General features: G+C 40.7%; 1 protein-coding gene across 1 annotated transcript in view; it reads right to left on the bottom strand.

The window, feature by feature from the left end:
• Nucleotides 1-3,969: 3,969 nt before the first annotated feature.
• The window catches only part of LOC306965779 (VPS10 domain-containing receptor SorCS3-like), a 96,669-nt gene continuing 81,552 nt past the window's right edge, over nt 3,970-19,086 (bottom strand). The window contains exons 23-27 of the mRNA XM_079560330.1: nt 18,812-18,946; nt 17,728-17,827; nt 14,423-14,528; nt 13,617-13,921; nt 3,970-4,338 (exon numbers count right to left, since the gene is read on the bottom strand). Of these exons, the coding sequence (XP_079416456.1) occupies nt 4,274-4,338; nt 13,617-13,921; nt 14,423-14,528; nt 17,728-17,827; nt 18,812-18,946 (711 nt within the window). The 3' untranslated portion in view covers nt 3,970-4,273. The remainder of the gene's footprint in view (nt 4,339-13,616; nt 13,922-14,422; nt 14,529-17,727; nt 17,828-18,811; nt 18,947-19,086) is intronic.

The raw sequence follows: 19,086 nt of genomic DNA, 5'->3' as shown, positions 1-19,086 counted from the left end.
GCACTAGTAATCATTTTAGGGTTGGGGTAAGGGTTAAGGCCAGTGCTAGGTTTAGGTTGGCTATGAATAAGTGTACTATTAATGGCCTATTAATATGTTAACAGATAAAAGTATAATAAGCAGTGTGTTAAAACTTTACAAGCATATTATTAATGCGTATTAATACCTTATTCATACTTAACAAGCACAACTTAGTAGTTTAATCCAGTACTTTATTTAATACTCCTGCATGGTCTTTATTACAAATATAGACAACTCGACCTGCTCGGGTGAACAAAGCCAGGGGACAGTGTGTGTGCCCCTGTTCCACTGTGGGCTCTAATCACGTCTGGTGGAGGATCCATGTGTGAAGAAGAGATGGAGCGATTGGACCACAGTGAGAGGCAGCAAGTGTCAGGTGGGATCAAGACATGGCTGTTATCACACTTGTGCCCATTAAAGCAGACTTCAGAGCCACCGCGGGTCATTAAAACGACTCTGCAGAGAGGTGCACACTTACACTGCTATAACACCACTGTCAATAGTATAAAAAAAAAATGAAAAAACTGTTCCGAAACGCCAATTGGTATTGCATGTGAGCAGCAATATCCAATGGTCAAATGAAGTCTATAAATGGTCTTGGCTATAGCTCGTTGCACTCTTCTTTGCATTTTTCCTTTTTTTTATTTATTTTGCAAAACAATAGACGAGAGACCACACCTGTTGTAAAGGCACTGAAACGGTGTTGCTACACAACAGCACATTTAAATGGATCAAGTGTAGCAGAACTGGCAACTAAGTAATTTCTTTTGTTGAACATAGTTTAACATTGTGAAATAGACTGTAACATGTCCTAATGAAAACATAATTGCATAATTACTGAGCTCATCTCGCCTAAAGCAAATACATCGCAAGTTGACTCTTGATTCAACTCAAGCTGCGAGTTAGCTATAAATTAAATGTTAAATGAAAACAGCCTACTGTCTCAAACTCACAATAATAGAACTATACTTCTGCGAGAAAACAAACGAAAACAAAAGTCCACTGTTAGGCTATTGAGAAATCACTCAGATAGCTCTCATGAATGCACTTCAATTTGAATGAGCTTTCAGTTTCTTTTGGCCCTTGGGATAGGTCAAAGATTGGCAGCTATTATTGTTATTTATTACATTTTTATTTCATTGAAAAGCTTTAACTTGAGTAAACAGTGCTTCAGACAGCGCAGGAACATTGGCACTTGCTAGTAGTGTTTTGACCACGAAAAACGACCCATTACAGTGAGTTACAATTTCAATGAAGCCCATGGCCGTCAAACTTAACTAGGTCCGAGCGGATAGACAGAACCAACCCATACTTCGATATAAAAATACATTTATTTTAAACATTGTCAAAATGGCAAGAAGTTGTTCACAGTAGGAAATGTGGTCCAGGTGACTTGTATCAGCAACAGAAAAAGTGACCAACATCGTAGAGCATGCACGGATGGAGGCAATTGCACGACTAGACTAAATATTACTTGAATAATCCTTTTAATGTCTTCAAAACCACCATGTTATGTACAGCATGTGCCCTCTCGAACAGTATTCTATTGTCTGCCATCGCATACAGGTCGGGCATGCCACTGTAGAAAATTGGTGAAAAAGAGGACAGTATACATTTGAAGAATACACTTTTGTGATCGTACTTTACAATGGACATGAGGCTATTGTATAGATTTACATTCTGTGATGGTCTATGTACAGTCTTCACATTCTTCATATGAGAGTCTTTCAAAGCGTATCTTATAATAATATCTTCCTTATGAACAGTCCAAAGATGAGATACCGATAGCACTATATTGGTTTTAGTGTGCACCACGCCGCCTCTAGTCGCAGGGCAGTGAATGTCAATGTTATCCAAAGGCTTAACTTTCCGTTGAGAAGTTGGAATGGCCTATATAACAAATCCCATTTCTTTCAGCGAACAGAATGATAATTAAGAGCCTGGGATGAGTTATTAATCACATTACTTTTCTTAATTTTGTGATATAAATCGACTTTTGTGTTTCTATGTGGTGTGTGCATTATTGGACTCATCATTTTACAGGCTTCTTTCAAACATGATCATTTGGGTAGTATTAATGAAATGTGCGAGAAGCCAGATGTTTAAGCAATAAAGATGTCTATATACGGTAATAGACAGTAGGACGTGGGGGAAATGTATTATACAACCCCAGTGACAAAAATGCTGGGACATTGAGGAAAATGTGAAAAAATCATCACAAAAATCATCATTTATTGTACTTTCAAACCATATGTCAACAGTAAAGTATTTTCTTTGTTCAAAATGTCATATGTTATGTTGTAATAAATAACCTTTCATTTTGATTTGACAGCAACACATCTCAAAGAGGTAGGGTCAGTGCGGCCAAGAGGTTGTGTTGTGGAAACTTGAACAGCCAACCATGATACTGGTGCAGTTCCACACGGCCATCATCGAGTCCATCCTCACCTCCTCCATCACCAGCCGGTAGCTCGGGCCCCTGCCAGGGACAGGCACAGACTGCAGCGTATTGTGTGTGCTGCTGAGAAGGTGATCGGCTGCTAGGCTCCCGTCTCAACTAGACCTGTACGTCTCCAGGACCCGGGGGTGTGCAGGTCGGATCACAGCTGACCCTTCTCTCCCCTCAGGCAGGAGGCTACGGTCCACCTGGACCAGAACCTAATACCACAAGCCCAGCTGTTTTCTCGCTACCATCAAACTCATGAACACTTAGTTACATGTTACCTAACCCAGCACACATTGCTTTGTTTTGTCGGTGCTATTTTTTTTATTTCTATTTGCATGCCCTTGTAGTGGTGTTATTTATTTATTTATTTATTGCTAGTCTGTGTTTCAAGTTGAACCATTGCCCCAAAGTAAATTGTAAAACCTTTCACTGACAGTAGCAATTAAAGTTATACTTGCTTTCTACAGTGCTTTGACGGTTGATTGCTCAATGTTCATTGCCCTCTCACTAAACCAAACTGTCTGATTAAAAAGAAACAGCTTGCAAAAATCTATTATATTCCAAAACTGGAACTGCAACTGGAAGTTGTATTGTTAGTTGTTAGCTTAGAAATGCTTATACATGTTAGGAAGGCATTTTGATACCAACAAACTTAAAGCAGTACAAGTAACTCATGCCCCTAGAGGCCATAAACGCCACTGCAGGTGTAGAAGCATGTTGCGTTTTTTTAACTCATTAATTGTCCGTGAGGGTAAATACTACGCTGATAGAAAAGACAAAGGGAGAGAGGGATATTGTACATCCAATTACTCAATGAAGATCATTTTTTTCACTCAAACTTGGCTGTAAATATTGTTAAAGTGGCGCAAGCCCGCAGTTAGATTTGCCCGTTAGCCTGTTAGTTTCTTCTTCATGATTCCATTAGTGTGTATTGGTGACTCTGACCCGGTGCAGGGAAAGCTACAATTGTGGTTTTCTGGCCCCAAACACCAGGGGGAGATGAAAGACCCCTAAATCATCCCATTAACACGAAAAGATTTATTAAGGTAAACAGGTTACTTAGTACCGCTTTAAAAAAACCTTTTTCTTGCTGTCAAATATTTAAATAAACCAGTATCTGATCTGACATATTTGATGAGTTATCGAAGAATGAAATATTGATGATTGATTGAAGATGAAATATTGATAACTGATCATCTCAGTGACTCAGTATAGTGGTCATCTTAAAGATGGTGGGTAAAACAAAGCTCCTACCAATGCATATTGTTTTACAGCGATGGTTGGGGAGGCCGTTTGCACAGATTGGCAGCTATGTTTCTATCATTCAGGCTTAGGGCAGCTTTGGTTTATCTGCGTCGAGTGTGGGTCGTGAATTAATAATGGTCTACTCTAGGGCTCTGGAGAATTATTAGTATTTAATTATTATTTAATTTGGTCTCTCTGCCAAAATCTTTGAAATGTGTTGCTGCTCTTGAAACACCTTTTTACATTATATAGTGAATAAAATATAGTTTTACTTTTTTTTTTTTCTCTAAAACATACTTTAGTCCCAGCCATTTTAAGTATCTTCTGAGCTCCTGTGACATTCATTGTCCTCAAAATAGTGGCCACAAGACCTGACTCTTGTCATACTATTACAAAGTAGATACTACTACTACTACAAAGTAATATAAAACATATACAGTTGAGCAGCGTGGAAACCGATAAGTCATTTAAATAACAATATTGTAAATAACAATGTCGACAATGTTTTATCACAAGTCAAAACACAACAGCCTGTACTTTCAAGTGTGTACAGTGAGTGCCTTACACATTGGTACAGTTGGGGAACTCCCTGGTTACAATTCGATCCATGTTCCGGCCCAGAGTTCCTGCACAAACCAAATATGGAAAAACAAAACATCAAACAGAGTCAGCGGGAAAGCAGTTTGGAGAGTGACAAGTAAACGCAATTTATAGAGAGCAAGTAAACATCCCTGAGTTAGGCAAACAGGAATGAATCATGAAACAATTATGCTGAAATGACTTCTTGTGCAAAAATAGCAGCCTAAATTGAACATGTGCTGGTGGGGTGACACGTGGGGAGAGATGTAAAATTGGTTCGTTTCATCCATCATTCAGAGCGAACATTTTAGGTTTCGCACTGGCCTCAAAAGTGGTCCAGATTTTTCAAAACACATTTATTTATGTTGATGTTAAAACACACTTTTCTTGCCTCTGTTGCTCAAAGCTGAGAAGAAGGGAGTTTTCTCTGAAACTGAACAGGGAGGTCGAGCTCTCGGTTTGTTGTTTGTAATTAGCCACAAACCAGATTATCGGAAAACGCTTTCAGGCTCAATCCATCTCGTTTTAGTGTGTCGCATTCAGCGATCAGTCAGTTGTCAGACCTAGACTAAGAGATGGTTTGAGAGAGGAGTGAAAGAGGCTGTCTTTGTGAGGAGAGAGAAACACGACGCTGAATATAAACAGGCTCTTCTTTGACCCAAAACATCAGACATTCATTATTTATTTAACCTATTAACCCCCCGCCTTCACCAACTGCATTTTCTCCAGTTCAGCTTTGCTCAAATCTATAAGGTCACAGCCTATTCACACTTTTTGTTGCGTTTTCATCTTTTTTTGTGTCAATTTTCTGTTGCTATTTTGTGGCGTTTCTGTCACTCTATCATCGTTTTTTTTTTTCCTCTCACGTTTTTTACGCTCTCTTTCATCCTCGTTTTGTCTCATTTTCGTCACTAATTTGATTGTTTTTATTACTTAAATGATACTTGGTTTACGATACCTGAACGATACTTTTTCCGATAACAATACTAAAATATTTGTCATCTAGGACCAAAAAACAGAACAATAATGTGTGGGAGATCTGCACATTTACAATATCGGGTTCATCTCCAGTGTTAATAAATTTGTGGAAAAATTGAGCAAATTGTGGCAAAAATAAGTGAAAATTGGGAATTAAATTTGGGGAAATTGGGGGGGAAATAGGAAAAAGATTAGTAATAACAAATGAGCAAAAAATAGTGAATTGTGGGGAAGAAAAATAAATAGGGAAAAAAGAAATTGGGCAAAAATGGGGGGGAATCATTTATTTGAGCTGAAACGACCAAGTCACTTCCTTAATGCTGCCCCTGGACGTACAGCAGTACCTAAACCTTTTTTTTTCAATACCATACTGGTCTCGTTATAGGGACCCAGCCCTATAGTTAAGAGGTATTAACATTTAACATGAACATAATGTACCCAAAGATTCTGACAAGCACACTACACCGCGGTCATTTTCACACCTAAAGCCTAAAGGAGCCGACCAGTTCTCGCCCCATGATTCTGGCCCAAAACATGACTCCGCCCCCTCCTCACTGACGTCACAGCCTTGTTGGGACATGGTGGCCATTCACCAACTATCCACTACATTGATCTGACCATCCAGGGTTACACGGCACTCATCAGTGAACAAGACTGTTTGAAAATGAGTCTTTGTGTATTTCTGAGCCCATTGCAGCCGTTTCTGTTCAAAAGCTTCAATTACCAGTTTAGGGGAGGCCCGGATAGAAGGTTTATGCACAACTGCAGCCTCTGGAGGGTCCTACACCTTGATGTTCGGGAGACTCCAGAGGAACCAGTAGCTTCAAATACCTGTTTGCTGCTTTGTAGCAGCTGTTCTCTTAATCTGATCTATTTGTCTAGCTGAAACTGTCCTCATTGTGCCTTTATCTGCACAAACCCATGTGTGCTCTGAATCAGCCACAAATCTCTTATCAGTATGATGATTACGCTTCATCTTTCATGAAATAACGTTTTCATTCCTAGACCAAGGCATTCAACTATTTCACGCTTTTCATCAGCAGAGAGATCCTTTTTCTTTCCCATATTGCTTGAAAATGATGATCTGCATAATAAAGTGGAACACCCTTTTTCAGTAGTTTTTCTCTTAACTGGGCTTAACCTGACAACTAATCATCACAGGCGTCTGTGATTGATGTCAGTAATTCAAAGAGCCCTGAGACACAATAGGCAAGGCAAGGCAAGTTTATTTGTAGAGCACAATTCATACACAAGGCAATTCAAAGTGCTTCACAGTTGAAAACAAATAGAATCAATAAAAACATCAACATAAAATTAATCAATTACAGTAAAAGGCTAGAGTGCAGATAAATACTTTCAGTCATATGCTCGGGTAAAAAGAACTGTTTTCAGCCTGGATTTGAACATTGTCAGAGTTGAGGCCTGTCTCACATCCTCGTGAAGACTGTTCCAGATTTTAGCTGCATGAAACTGAAACGCAGCCTCACCGTGTTTATTATTGACTCTGGGAACCACCAGGAGGCCCCTCCCTGAAGTTCTCAGGGCCCGAGATGGTTCATACGGCTCTAACATGTCAGAGATGTACTTTGGAGCTAAACCATGAAAAGACTTGTACACGAGCAGAGCTGTTTTAAAGTCTATTCTCTGAGTGACAGGAAGCCAGTGCAGAGACCGGAGCACTGGACTAATATGGTCATATTTCCTGGTTCTTGTCAGGACTCGAGCAGCAGCGTTCTGGATGTACTGTAGTTGTCTGATAGCTCGTTTAGAGAGGCCAGTGAGTAGGCCGTTACAGTAGTCTAACCTGCTGGAGACAAATGCATGGATAAGTCTCTCCAAGTCTGGTTTTGACACTATTCCTCTGATCTTAGCAATGTTTTTCAGATGGTAAAAAGCTGCTGATGTTATTGCTTTGATGTGGCTGTTTAAGTTCAGGTCTGAGTCCATGATCACTCCTAGATTTCTAACCTGATTTTTGGTTTTAGAGAGAGAGACTCAAGGTGACTGACAACACTTTGTCTTTGTGCCTGTGGGCCAAAAACAATGATCTCAGTTTTGTCTGAGTTTAGTTGGAGAAAGTTGTTTTGCATCCACAAACTGATCTGTTGGATGCAGTGACAGAGTGTATCTACAGGCCCATGTTCACCAGCCGTCAGTGACACGTAGATTTGAGTGTCATCTGCATAGTTGTGGTACGACACATTGTTGCTGTTTATTAGCTGACCCAATGGAAGCATGTACAAGTTGAATAAGAGCGGTCCCAAGATTGACCCCTGGGGGACTCCACAGGTCATGGCAATTTTGTCTGAGACACAGTTGCCAATTTCAACAAAGTACGTCCTGTCCTCGAGATAGGACTTAAACCAGTTTAGAGCAGTACCAGAGATTCCCACCCAGTTTTCTAGCCTGTGAAGTAAGATCCCGTGGTCCACTGTGTCAAAGGCAGCGCTCAGGTCCAGCAGAACTAAAACTGAGACCTTACCTGCGTTGGTGTTCATGCGGATATCATTTGTCACCTTGATCAGAGCTGTCTCAGTGCTGTGGTGGGGCCTAAAGCCTGACTGGAAAGTATCAAACACATTGTTAGACAGGAGAAAGTAAGTGAGCTGCTGATATACTACTTTCTCTAGGACTTTTCCTAAGAATGGCAGGTTTGATATGGGCCGGTAGTTGTTCATTACCTTGGCATCAAGGCTGCTCTTTTTTAGAAGAGGCTTAATGACTGCTGTTTTCAAGGCCTTTGGAAATGCTCCAGTCTGGAGTGAGATGTTAACTAACTGAGCAAGTTGTGGTAACAAGCTGGTCAGCACAGACTTCAGAAATCTAGTGGGTAATTCATCAAGGCAGCATGTACATGAACTCAGACCAGAGATAACCTCTTCGATTGTTTTGTCAGTAACAGGTGTGAAATGTGTCAGCTCAAGGTGTTTATCTGGTGGCAGAGTTTCTTTTTGTGTTGTGGAATTTATGGCATTTTTAATGCTTTGGACTTTGTCATAGAAAAATATTGCAAACTCATTACACTTAGATGTCGAGATTAGTTCTAGGGGCAGTGAAACTGGAGGGTTAGTTAATCTGTTTACTGTGGAAAACAGAACACGAGAATTGTTTCTGCAGTTTGAGATGATTGTAGAGAAGTACTTCTCCCTTGCTCCACGCAAAATCTGGTTGAACACACAAAGTACTTCTTTGTAAACCTCAAAATGAACCTGGAGCTTTGACTTGCGCCATTTCCGTTCGGCTTTTCGGCACTCCCTTTTCTGTGCCCTGACCGAAACTTCACTTCTCCAAGGTGCCTTTTGCCTATTGTTAACCATTTTAACCTTGACAGGAGCAATAGTATCCAAAACATTTAAGACCCTTGATGTGTAAGAGTCCAACAGATTATCAACATTAGAACATGGGGCTATAATACAATACCATCCATGAGTTTAATTGAAAAACTTTTTTTTTTTACCTTTTTGACACTGAAATACAATTTGCATAATAATTTGGAACATAACAACGAGCCATTTAGAAATCAGAAACCTCAGGAAAAAAGTGTTTACAAAATATTTCCAGACAGGATTTTCCTGCCTTGTTTCTTTAAAAGATGCTGCACATTCGTTCTATTCAACAGCTGACCGTATCCATCCCAAGTAAGTAAAACATTTTTAAACTAATGACAATCTATGCAACAAACGCGATCTTTTAAACCCCAAAATGACTTGACCACAGATAGCTGCCATCTTTTCTTTCCCCATCAGAGCGAGCGCGTCCTATAACAGGAGCGCTGCCTTCGTGGGTCAGCGGTGACAGCGGCAGGCGCCTCATCTCCAGCTGCGGCTCACACCAATCAGAAGTGACTGGAGCGGGAGACGGAAAGTGCGAGAATCCGTCCCACAACCCCAAATAACCTCCAATAACACTTCCCTTTATTCTAATGTCTCCCCTTTCCTCTCTACCCTACCCTCCTTCCCCTGCCTCCCGCCCCCAGCCCCTCCTCTGGCTAATCACAAAGACTGCACCAATCACTCTCCGGGACAACTCAAGATGATTGCCAGAATTCTAAAGCAGTCTAATTTTATTTTATTTTTTAACGTTAATTAATTCCACATTTTGTCTGGGACAATCTGTCAACCTGGTGCAGTAAAGCTGGTTCGGAAACATTTGTCACTGCAGCACGCTTTGCCAAACTCTTCTTTATTTGATCACATATTCAATGATCTTTTGTTTTAATAGACTTGTTAGAAGTGATGTAGCGGAGTATGGTTAGTGTTTTTGATTTTTTCCTACCAGCACGGCGACACGTTTTTACTTAGCAAAAGCAATTAAACCCAAAGGAGAAGATTGAAAAAAAAGGGCATTTTCATTACAAGCGATTGAAGAATGGGACTTTTTTCTTGCTTTCTTTTACATTTGTTACATTGGTTGTGGAGTAAGCGTTGTTGCAGTGGTAGTGAATTGGAAATTCACTAAGACTTTAAGATAAATAACACCTGATATTTGCATTGAATCAGGGGGTGCGGGAGCGACACTGGAAGCTAGAAATGAGTTGGGGCCACGGCTAAGAGTTTATGCCCTCTGGCTTCCACAAATTGAAGTGGGAATTTTCATACAGGCAGGCCTCTCAAAACGAGCTGTCAGACAGCTGCAGTACATCCAGAACGCTGCTGCTCAAGTCCTGACCAGAACCAGGAAATATGACCATATTAGTCCAGTGCTCCGGTCTCTGCACTGGCTTCCTGTCACTCAGAGAATAGAATTTAAAACAGCTCTGCTTGTGTACAAGTCTTTTCATGGTTTAGCGCCGAAGTACATGTTGCAGCCGTATGAACCATCTCGGGCCCTGAGAACCCTAGGGAGGGGTCTCCCGGTGGTTCCCAGAGTCAATAATAAACACGGTGAGGCTGTGTTTCAGTTTCATGCAGCTAAAATCTGGAACAGTCTTTATGAGGATGTGAGACAGGCCTCAAATCTGACAATGTTCAAATCCAGGCTGAAAACAGTTCTTTTTACTTGTGCATATGACAACTGAAAGTATTTTTATTTGCACTCTTGCCTTTGCTGTAATTGATTAATTTTATGTTGATGTTTTTTTATTGATTTCATCTGTTTTCTTGTATTTTTTTGCAACTGTGAAGCACTTTGAATTGCCTTGTGTATGAATTGTGCTCTACAAATAAACTTGCCTTGCCTAGTGCAGCTTTCAGCAGTACTAAGTAACTCATGCCCCTAGAGGCCATAAGCACCACTGCAGGTGTCATAGCATGTTGCGTTATTTTTACTCATTAATTGTGCATGAAAGTAAATACAACACTGACAGAGATGACAAAGGGAGAGAGGGACATTGTACATTGTGCCACAACTCAATTACACAATGGAGATCTTTTTTTCTTTCAAACTTGGCTGTAAATACTGTTTAAGTGGCACTAGCATGCAGCTAGCCGTGCCCGGGAGACTGTTAGCTTCTTCTTCGTGATTCCATTAGTGTGTATTGTGTAAACGTTTGAATATTTTGGATTCATTTTGAACATAACACCCTACTAATTGCTAATACGTGAGTTTAGTTGATCTCTTTGTAAAATTGTTGGCAGAATAAATCGAGGCTTTTAATTTCTTTTAAAGCAGTACTAAGTAACTCATGCCCCTAGAGGCCATAAGCGCCACTGCAGGTGTCGTAGCATGTAGCGTTTTTTTTGTTTTTTTTACAGCAGTTAGCTTTGCCCGTTAGCCTGTTAGCTTCTTCGTGATTCCATTAGTGTGTATTGGTGGCTCCGACCCAGTGCAGGGAAAATTCCAATTGTGGTTTTCTGGCCAGAGACACCAGTGGAGATCCAAGACCCCCAATCATCCCATTAACACTACTACTGTATTGTCCCCAGAGGGGCTATGGAAATTCAAAATTCAACCAGTCACCTCTAGAGCTATTCATATAAACGCACTCTTTCACCTCTCCATCATCCTGCCATCGTCTTCAGCCTATTTGTCTGGCAACAGTAAGCTTTCTCCTTCCAAAGATATCATTTCAGCTCGAGCGTAAACAGACACCCAGTGAAGCTTGCCCCAATCAGCGTCCATGAGAGCCCCGCCGAGCCCCGCGCATCAACGCAATCTTCAGCCAGCGGGCCGTCAATTAATTTAATCTAGAGAGCCTCCAATCAAAGGCCTCACGCTGCGGCTCTCTTTGTAAATAAACACCTCTGATGGCTGATGAACGCGCCTCATTTGTCTCACATCAGCGTAGGCTCGGGCGGAAAGGTGCTGAGAGATGAAGAACCGCCAAAAGTTGCTGAGTGACCACAAACGCATCGCGCAACGCAGCCCGCAACATGTCTGTCAGGAGTGCGGCAGCGCTACTTTTGTCAGCTCAATGGTATTCATGGAAAAAGGCATCAAGGAGGACGTCAGGCGCAGCAATCAAACAGTTCACCCGTCGAGCCAGAGGTGTGGATGCTGCATTTGAGTTGTTCGATTTGCAAAAAAAGAGAAAGAAAATCAAACATGGGAAGTGCTGCTGGAAGTAGTCATACTCCTCTGTTACACTATTGGTGAATCATATAACTCACTCGCTGCGTTTCACTGAGAAGACAAGAAAATTAACTTTCGGAAGCAGAAGTAGAGAAAGACGGAGCCCTGCAGTGAAAGGGTCCTCAAGAGCTACTTTAAACTTATTTCAAGCAGATGCTGGGTGATGTTTTTTTTTTGGAAGATAAAATCTTAATCAGGATCAGTTTCCACACTGAGGCACGCAGTATAAATCCTATATTAATGTCTCGCTGTTGTACACACTGATGAATCGTCTGTCGACGGTCCTCTCCCGTCAAGCAAAATGGAGTCGGCATAATTTTCTGATCTGAAATTAACGCTGTGTGACATAAATTTCTGTGTCAGCTCTGAACCTGGTCATAATGTTTGAAAGGTAGTAAATATTGTAACATTACCCAGGGCTGTTTCTAGTTGTGTGATGCTGTGTATGCAGCACACTGTTTGGAGGGCCTTACAATAGAGTTTTTTAAGTGCTAAATGATTCACAAACAGGATCCGATCAAACCACAGTCAATTCCAACCACATGGATGAAATTGACAATGTGGTGTTATTTTTGGGTTATTGACAAATAGATGAATATTTAAAAAAAAAAAAAAAAAAAGAACCTGAGTTTTTAGTTCTTTTTCTGCAAAGGCTCAAGTTTTAGCCTCAGAGAGCACACGTTTAATTCAACAAACCAGGTATGTTGTTACTTAGAAGGCAAATACATAGCAGCGCTGTCAGTCCAGCTGCAGCAGGATTCTGCCACAGATGTGCTTGAGCCACTGCTCAAACTAAATGAACACATCGAGGAGGAAACAGAAAAAGTTTCTCTATGAAGTTTACAGTTCGTCATGTCAACTCATCCTCATTCTGAGTGAGTGTTTAAGCTGCTCAAGTTCGCATCTTACCACGTTTAGCATTTCGCCTCAACACATAAAAGACATCTATGAACTATCTGAGGAAAGACTGCATTAAAAGCTTAGCTCTTACATCTGTCACATGTTGTAACCAAGGCTAGATGTCTGGAGTTTTGTAAAGGGCTTTCTCTTGGAGAGACTTGTGTGACCTGTAGCTCAGCAGCTGTATCTAATATCCACAAATGTTATCCAGGGCAAGCTTTGCTGCTTTTAAGTGGTATCAGTAACTCTCCAGACAGTTTGTAAGTATCAGCTCTGCTCATATGCACTAGGTGCACTATTTTTAAATGTAGCATCTTGACAGTGGAGCATAGTTTGATATGATACAAGGCAGAGGTCTTCAAAATGGCAGCCCTAACAACAAAAGTCATGTGACTGAAAGGCATGTATACTTTTGCTTTTGTGATAAAAGTATTACTATCCATTACAAAACTCTATGTAGATTATATTAACCCTTATCGTGCTTCACAGCGAGAAGGTCCCGGGTTCGATCCTCGGGTGGGGACTTTCTGTGTGGAGTTTGCATGTCTCCCCATGTCTGCGTAGGTTTACTCCGGGTACTCCGGTTTCCCCTACCACTAAAAACATGTACAATAGGGATGAATGATGTGCGTGCGTGCGTGTGTGTGTGCATGAATAAATGGTGGTATAGATGTAAAGGTTGGTGCAGATGTGTGCAATCGAGACAACATCAGTCTACCCCAGAGAAAACTGAAGCTAAGTACATAGCTTACCACCACCCTGTGTGGATTGTAGGAAGAACAAATCTCCGATACTATGTGAAGCACTTTTGGTAACTTGTGTCATATAAATCCATATGAATCCAATCTTACCTCATTCGACAAATTAATAAAATGTATGCACATACGAGAGTATTTCTATAGAATAGTCTTGTAGTTAGAAGCTTCACTGGACTCACCTCGGCTCTGGGCCTCCAGCTCCTTCTCCAGCAGCTCCTTGTGACATGGGAAGTCGCTCAGCTTCACCTTGGACAGGTTTGTCATGGTGGACATGTTGGACAGGTTTGTCATGGTGGACATGTTGGACAGGTTTGTCATGGTGGACATGTTGGACAGGTTTGTCATGGTGTACATGTTGGACTTGTTGGACATGTTGGACATGTTGGAAAGGTTGGACATGTTGTCATTGGGACTGACTGTGCTGATCACCTCCGGCTCCTTCTCCTGGGTGTCTTCAGTCTGCACGTGGATCCAGGGGATTTTCCTGTAGCCATGCATAAATAAATCGTAAAACGTATCAAATATATGAAAGCTCATTATCACTTCAGCAGCTTTTTATCACAAATGTCTTTTGCCTTCTTAACGCATCAGTAAAGCATTAGTAGCTGGCAGTTGAAAACATAAGTAGATTTGAATAAACCTATGCAAATATAAATTCGAATACACTGCACATTACCCAGAAAACTATCTGAAAATCAACAAAGCAAAACCGTAATGGCCTAAAAAGGATGAGTCTCGTCACTCTGTCCGATTTCTCCGGTAGGAACTAAATGATTGATTGGATCTGCCATGGGGATGGTTGTAGCTTCAAATTGATGTCCAGAACATTGCACTGTGTCACAGGATTAAAAATGATCTTTCACAACATCTCGCTACAATCTATTTAAAGGAATACCTACTCTCACCTACTGCAAAGGATTTAATCTGTAACCAGTGCAATGGAAACTATTTAAAGTTATTTTCAGAAGGCACAGAAACAACCCACCTTTTGAACTTGTAGATGAAGAAGGCTGCCACTCCCACTATGACCACACTGAGCAGCATCAGCATGGCCGGACCACTGTGAATGGAGTTGGAGTCCACCAGAGGAGCTGAGAGAGGACAGAGAGTGGCTAAGCACTTGACAAATGTACAAATCCCCATTCTGAATACTGTATACTGATAGTTTGCAAAATAAGACTACGGTATCACAAAGTTGGAAGCTGGCTGGCTCACATTGTGGTGCAGGTTTGGGACTTTTAGATGAATCCAGAGGTGTTAAAATTAATAAGATATATATATATTTTTTCCCATTCATCATTCATCTTATTCATATTATTTGTTTCACACACTTTGCCGGTATGAAACAGAGCAAGAATTGAACAGTAGCCTCCATTATTATTCACGGATTTCATAATGCTGTCATCAGAGAGCAGGTCACTGTCTGAAGCACTGATTACTCACAAGAGATTTTCTTTTTTTTCCACAGTCTATTCTTAATGAACAATGATTTGTTAATTTGAGACATAACAAAAATCCTTCCCCTGCACCAGGTTGTTTCACTACATAGATATTTGCACCAAATGAAGGACATTAAATCCCCTAGCTAGCAAGTGTTGGTGGAGTTTTGTTTTCCCCCATCTGTCATTTAGCATCAAACACATTTGTGAGGCCCAGAAAATGTAAAAATTAAATATAAAAGCTAGAGAACCAGATTTGACCCATTTTGGAACAGTGACAGGAGGAGGCAGTTGAGTTTGAACAATTTCCTCACACTGCCAACTTGTTTTTAGCTCTCACAATCTCCTGATCAATATGTGTTTTGGGTGTGTGTACAGCTTTGTCCGACAAAATGATGATTAAAGGGACTATACGGAGTTTAAAAATGTTACAGTTAAGTATTTTCCTCCCCCTATGTTCCAGCAATGTCCTAATGTGTAGAATGATCTCAGAACTGTTCACCACAACTGTCTCTAAAATCCTGCACTGTCACTCAAAAAGTTTTTACTTCGGGTCTGAAGTGTCGTCATGCATGAGCTTAAAGGGATTTTTCAGGAATGTTGACATAGGGCCTCATTTCCTAGTTATCCAGAGTGTTGTTGATTTCTGGAGACATTTTTTTGTAATTCATGCAGTTCTTATATTTGAAGAGTTTCGTGGTGCTAGGCTAATGCAAGGTTAGCGCATTTCTACACTGTGGAGTGGGTCAGACTATTTTTAATGCAGGCTACTAGTTACTATAGACATGCACTAGCCTAGCACTAGCCTAGCACCACAAAACTCTTCAAATATAAGAACTGCATGAATTACAAAAAAAAAAAAAATCTCCAGAATCAACAACACTCTGGATAACTAGGAAATGAGGCCCTATGTCAAAAATCCTGAAATATCCCTTTAACATAGAGACTGCAGTTACGCGTTAGATCTGAGGTGGCAGTAGTGAGTATAAAAATGACCAACTTACATCTAGTCCCTTTAACGATTGATAAAACTGTATTTAGATATGGACTATATTTTTTTTTCCACAAATAAGATCAATCAAGTATAGGTTATATTATAGGTTATAGTATAGGGTGGAAGAAAATGGATGGATGGATGGATGGATGGAAGTATAGGTTATTCTTATGGATTTATGATTTTTTTTTCTTTTTTTCAGTTATGGCCACCATTTCGGGGATGAGTTCTTTCCGTTAATTGCTGTGGTAACGGTCCTCATATTTCATCACTTTGTACTGATTTACTGCAGCTCAGCACACTCCTATCCACTACTACACTTTACACTGAATCCACCCATCTATCTTGCCCGTGGGCCCTAAAGTCTGGACTGAATCACTCTTTAAACTGTTGATCCCCGCGTCACTTCTCATCCCACCTAGCCGCGCAGACGCCTCATTACTTCTGACAGTTAACAATAGCATGTTTTACTAGCACGCCTGCCCCCCTGTCAGCTTTCCCCCTGAGGATATTAAAAGAACCTTCAGGAGGTCCACCGTGCCTCGGCGGGGATCTAAGCGCAGGTGCCTTATGCATAGTCATGGCTTTTTAAATGCTGAGATGCAATATTCAAAGTACTGCGACGGCCCCCTCTGCTCTCAGACAGAAGCCTATGAAGTGTGTTGACCTTTCGCGATGGAGATCATTTTCAAGGCAAGCCAGACCTTTTGTACGCCGACACAAATGAAGACAGATCCGTTGGTGGATGAAAAGGGTAAAGACACGCGTCTGTGATCGACACGTTTGGGGCGATATGCTAATCACACGGTGACCCTGCCCACACGCAGAGCGGCATACCAAGCACCTACTTTGTCAGTCACGCCATCGATCGGGTGATTTGAAAGAAAGGTACAGTGTCGTGGCCAAAGGTGAGAAAGAGCAAAGTGCAAGAACATCAAGATTTTTCAAAAAGAGGAGAAATCGATAGTGAAAATTAGGTGAAATATTCCACGACAGCACCACAACAGCAAAAATCTGCTCCATTATGATTTTCATATTTATTTTTGAGTTTAACTTCTTCACCTCAGCCTGAACGGAGCACATTTTCTCCAGTTTGGCTTTCCCCAAATCTTAAAGCTTCTTGAAAAAAGGCGTGAAAGGATGAAAAAGCAACAAAAACACAGAAGATGTGACAAAAACGAGAAAAAATAGCATCGAAAGAGCATCAAAAAAACGAAAAGCATAAAAAAATATGTAAAAAGAGTGACAACGCAGCAACAAGCGGAAAAATCTTTGATCAGTTTTGTAGGTCTTAGCTTGCAAATGAGGCGTGACACTGGTCTGTAAGAGGCTGTAAACTCTCCAGTTGAGAAGCTGGTTGCTTAAGGCAGGGGTTAAGAGGTTAAGATAAAGCCCACTTTAATGACCCCATTGGGAAATTTCTCATCTGCATCTGAACCATCTGTCAGTTGTGCTGGGGAAACCTCCGCCCAGATATTCTACTCCTGGTCTTCAGCTAGACTGGTTTTAACTCAACATGACATTTGATTTTTGACCCTGTAAGTTTGGATTAAACCTCTTTTATTCACAATTCATGAAAACATCAATCAGATCTGTTAATAATACAGTATTAGGTGTGACTATGTGTGTCTCATCTGCAGTCATCTGGCCACTCCACCAAAAGTCTATTTGTTGGGATAGGCTTCAGCCATCTTTATTCCTTCATATTTTTTTATTTATTTTAATTAACAATGCTCTTCATCCTGGGTTACTGGTATGAATAAATGCACAACCATGATAAACTATACACTTCTAGCCACCATGCTATGTAAATGTGATGTAAAGTGTGATTTTTTTTCTTATAGAGGTGAAACTTACCTAAAGTTTGCTGAGTGACGTACACAACAATCCGAATGTTGGCTTTGAGTTCAAACTGGACCAAGCCTTGGTTCAGCGCAGTGACAAAGGTGTCTGATATCTGAAATCAAACAATTGAAATCAACATGTTCAACGTCATATACTGTAGTTGATAATAAAGCATGAGAAGTTCTGACAAGTAAACAAGGAGAGTTACATTTTGCATTCCAATGTCCAACAGTCTATGGTTTGCAGTGAAGCTAAGGCGAGTCTTTTATTTTATTTCAAGTGAGATGATCTTGTCTAAAAAGGGATATAAGCTTCTTTGGACTTTGTGGATGAAAATAAAGATGAAAGGCTCAACAAAAGGGCAAAAACTATTTGAAAAGGATTTCAAATTCTCCACTCTAGACATGAAAGCTTAGATGTGGTGTGGTTCATGGTGCATATCTACCTTCACAGCCTGTTATTCCCCCCACAAGCATCACTGAGTCTGCCGACAAGTGCTAAAAGCCCATTTGCCAATCTGCTTATTGAGTATACACTTAAATGAGTCACTTGCAAGACTTGGCCGTGACACTGATACCACTACAGAGGGAGGTTCTCAGGTTGTCAGGTGACGTGTTATATCTTGTTATGGTTCTGGTTGGTGATTAAACTGTTTACAAACTTGTAGTGCAAATATTGCCACAGGAGTTGTTACAATTTAGCGCCATGATGCAGCTTTTGGTGGATTCATTTGTGATACATTTATTATTTACATCATTCTTAAAGGCTTTTATTGCAAGAGTGAGAAAACAAACTCTAGTCATGTAGGCCCCCAAAGAACCAGTGTACAGTTGGAAAACATTGGGTGTTGAAATACTCATTGTAGTCATTTGTAAAAATGTTAAACACTTTTGTTCCCTGCATCTTGCGCAGATCTAAAACTGCCTATAGAAAAACACAGTGCCTTGGTTGGGGTCTTCACTTCCTGGGAGTTTTCATTTTTTTCATTATATATTTATTTAATTTTATGGTGTGGTGATCACATTATTAGTTCTTACTTACCTACTTATTTATTTATTATTTGTCTAAAAATGGATTTTCTGAGCACACGACTTACCGAGCCAAGTTTGTCATCGCCCCGCCTCTTCTGCTCCCCGGATTCGTGTGCGTCAGGCAGGATGAAGAGCTCGGCTGTGGTGGGCAGGCCGGGGTACAGGGAGACGAGCAGCTGGTCTTCCGAAACACCTGAGACCTTTCAGCAGCAACATCAGCAGCACCATTGAGTTAAATCATGGGAAATATAAAGGGCTAATGCAGAAAACATCTGTTTATTAACCTGTTGGCTATGTTAATACTAGCAGCAGTAGATGTGGAATAACTGGCAGTAGTAAA

Source organism: Gobius niger (genome assembly GCF_951799975.1).
Source record: "Gobius niger genome assembly, chromosome: 7".
Classification (NCBI taxonomy): Eukaryota; Metazoa; Chordata; class Actinopteri; order Gobiiformes; family Gobiidae; genus Gobius; species Gobius niger.
This window is presented reverse-complemented; position numbering and strand designations above follow the sequence as displayed.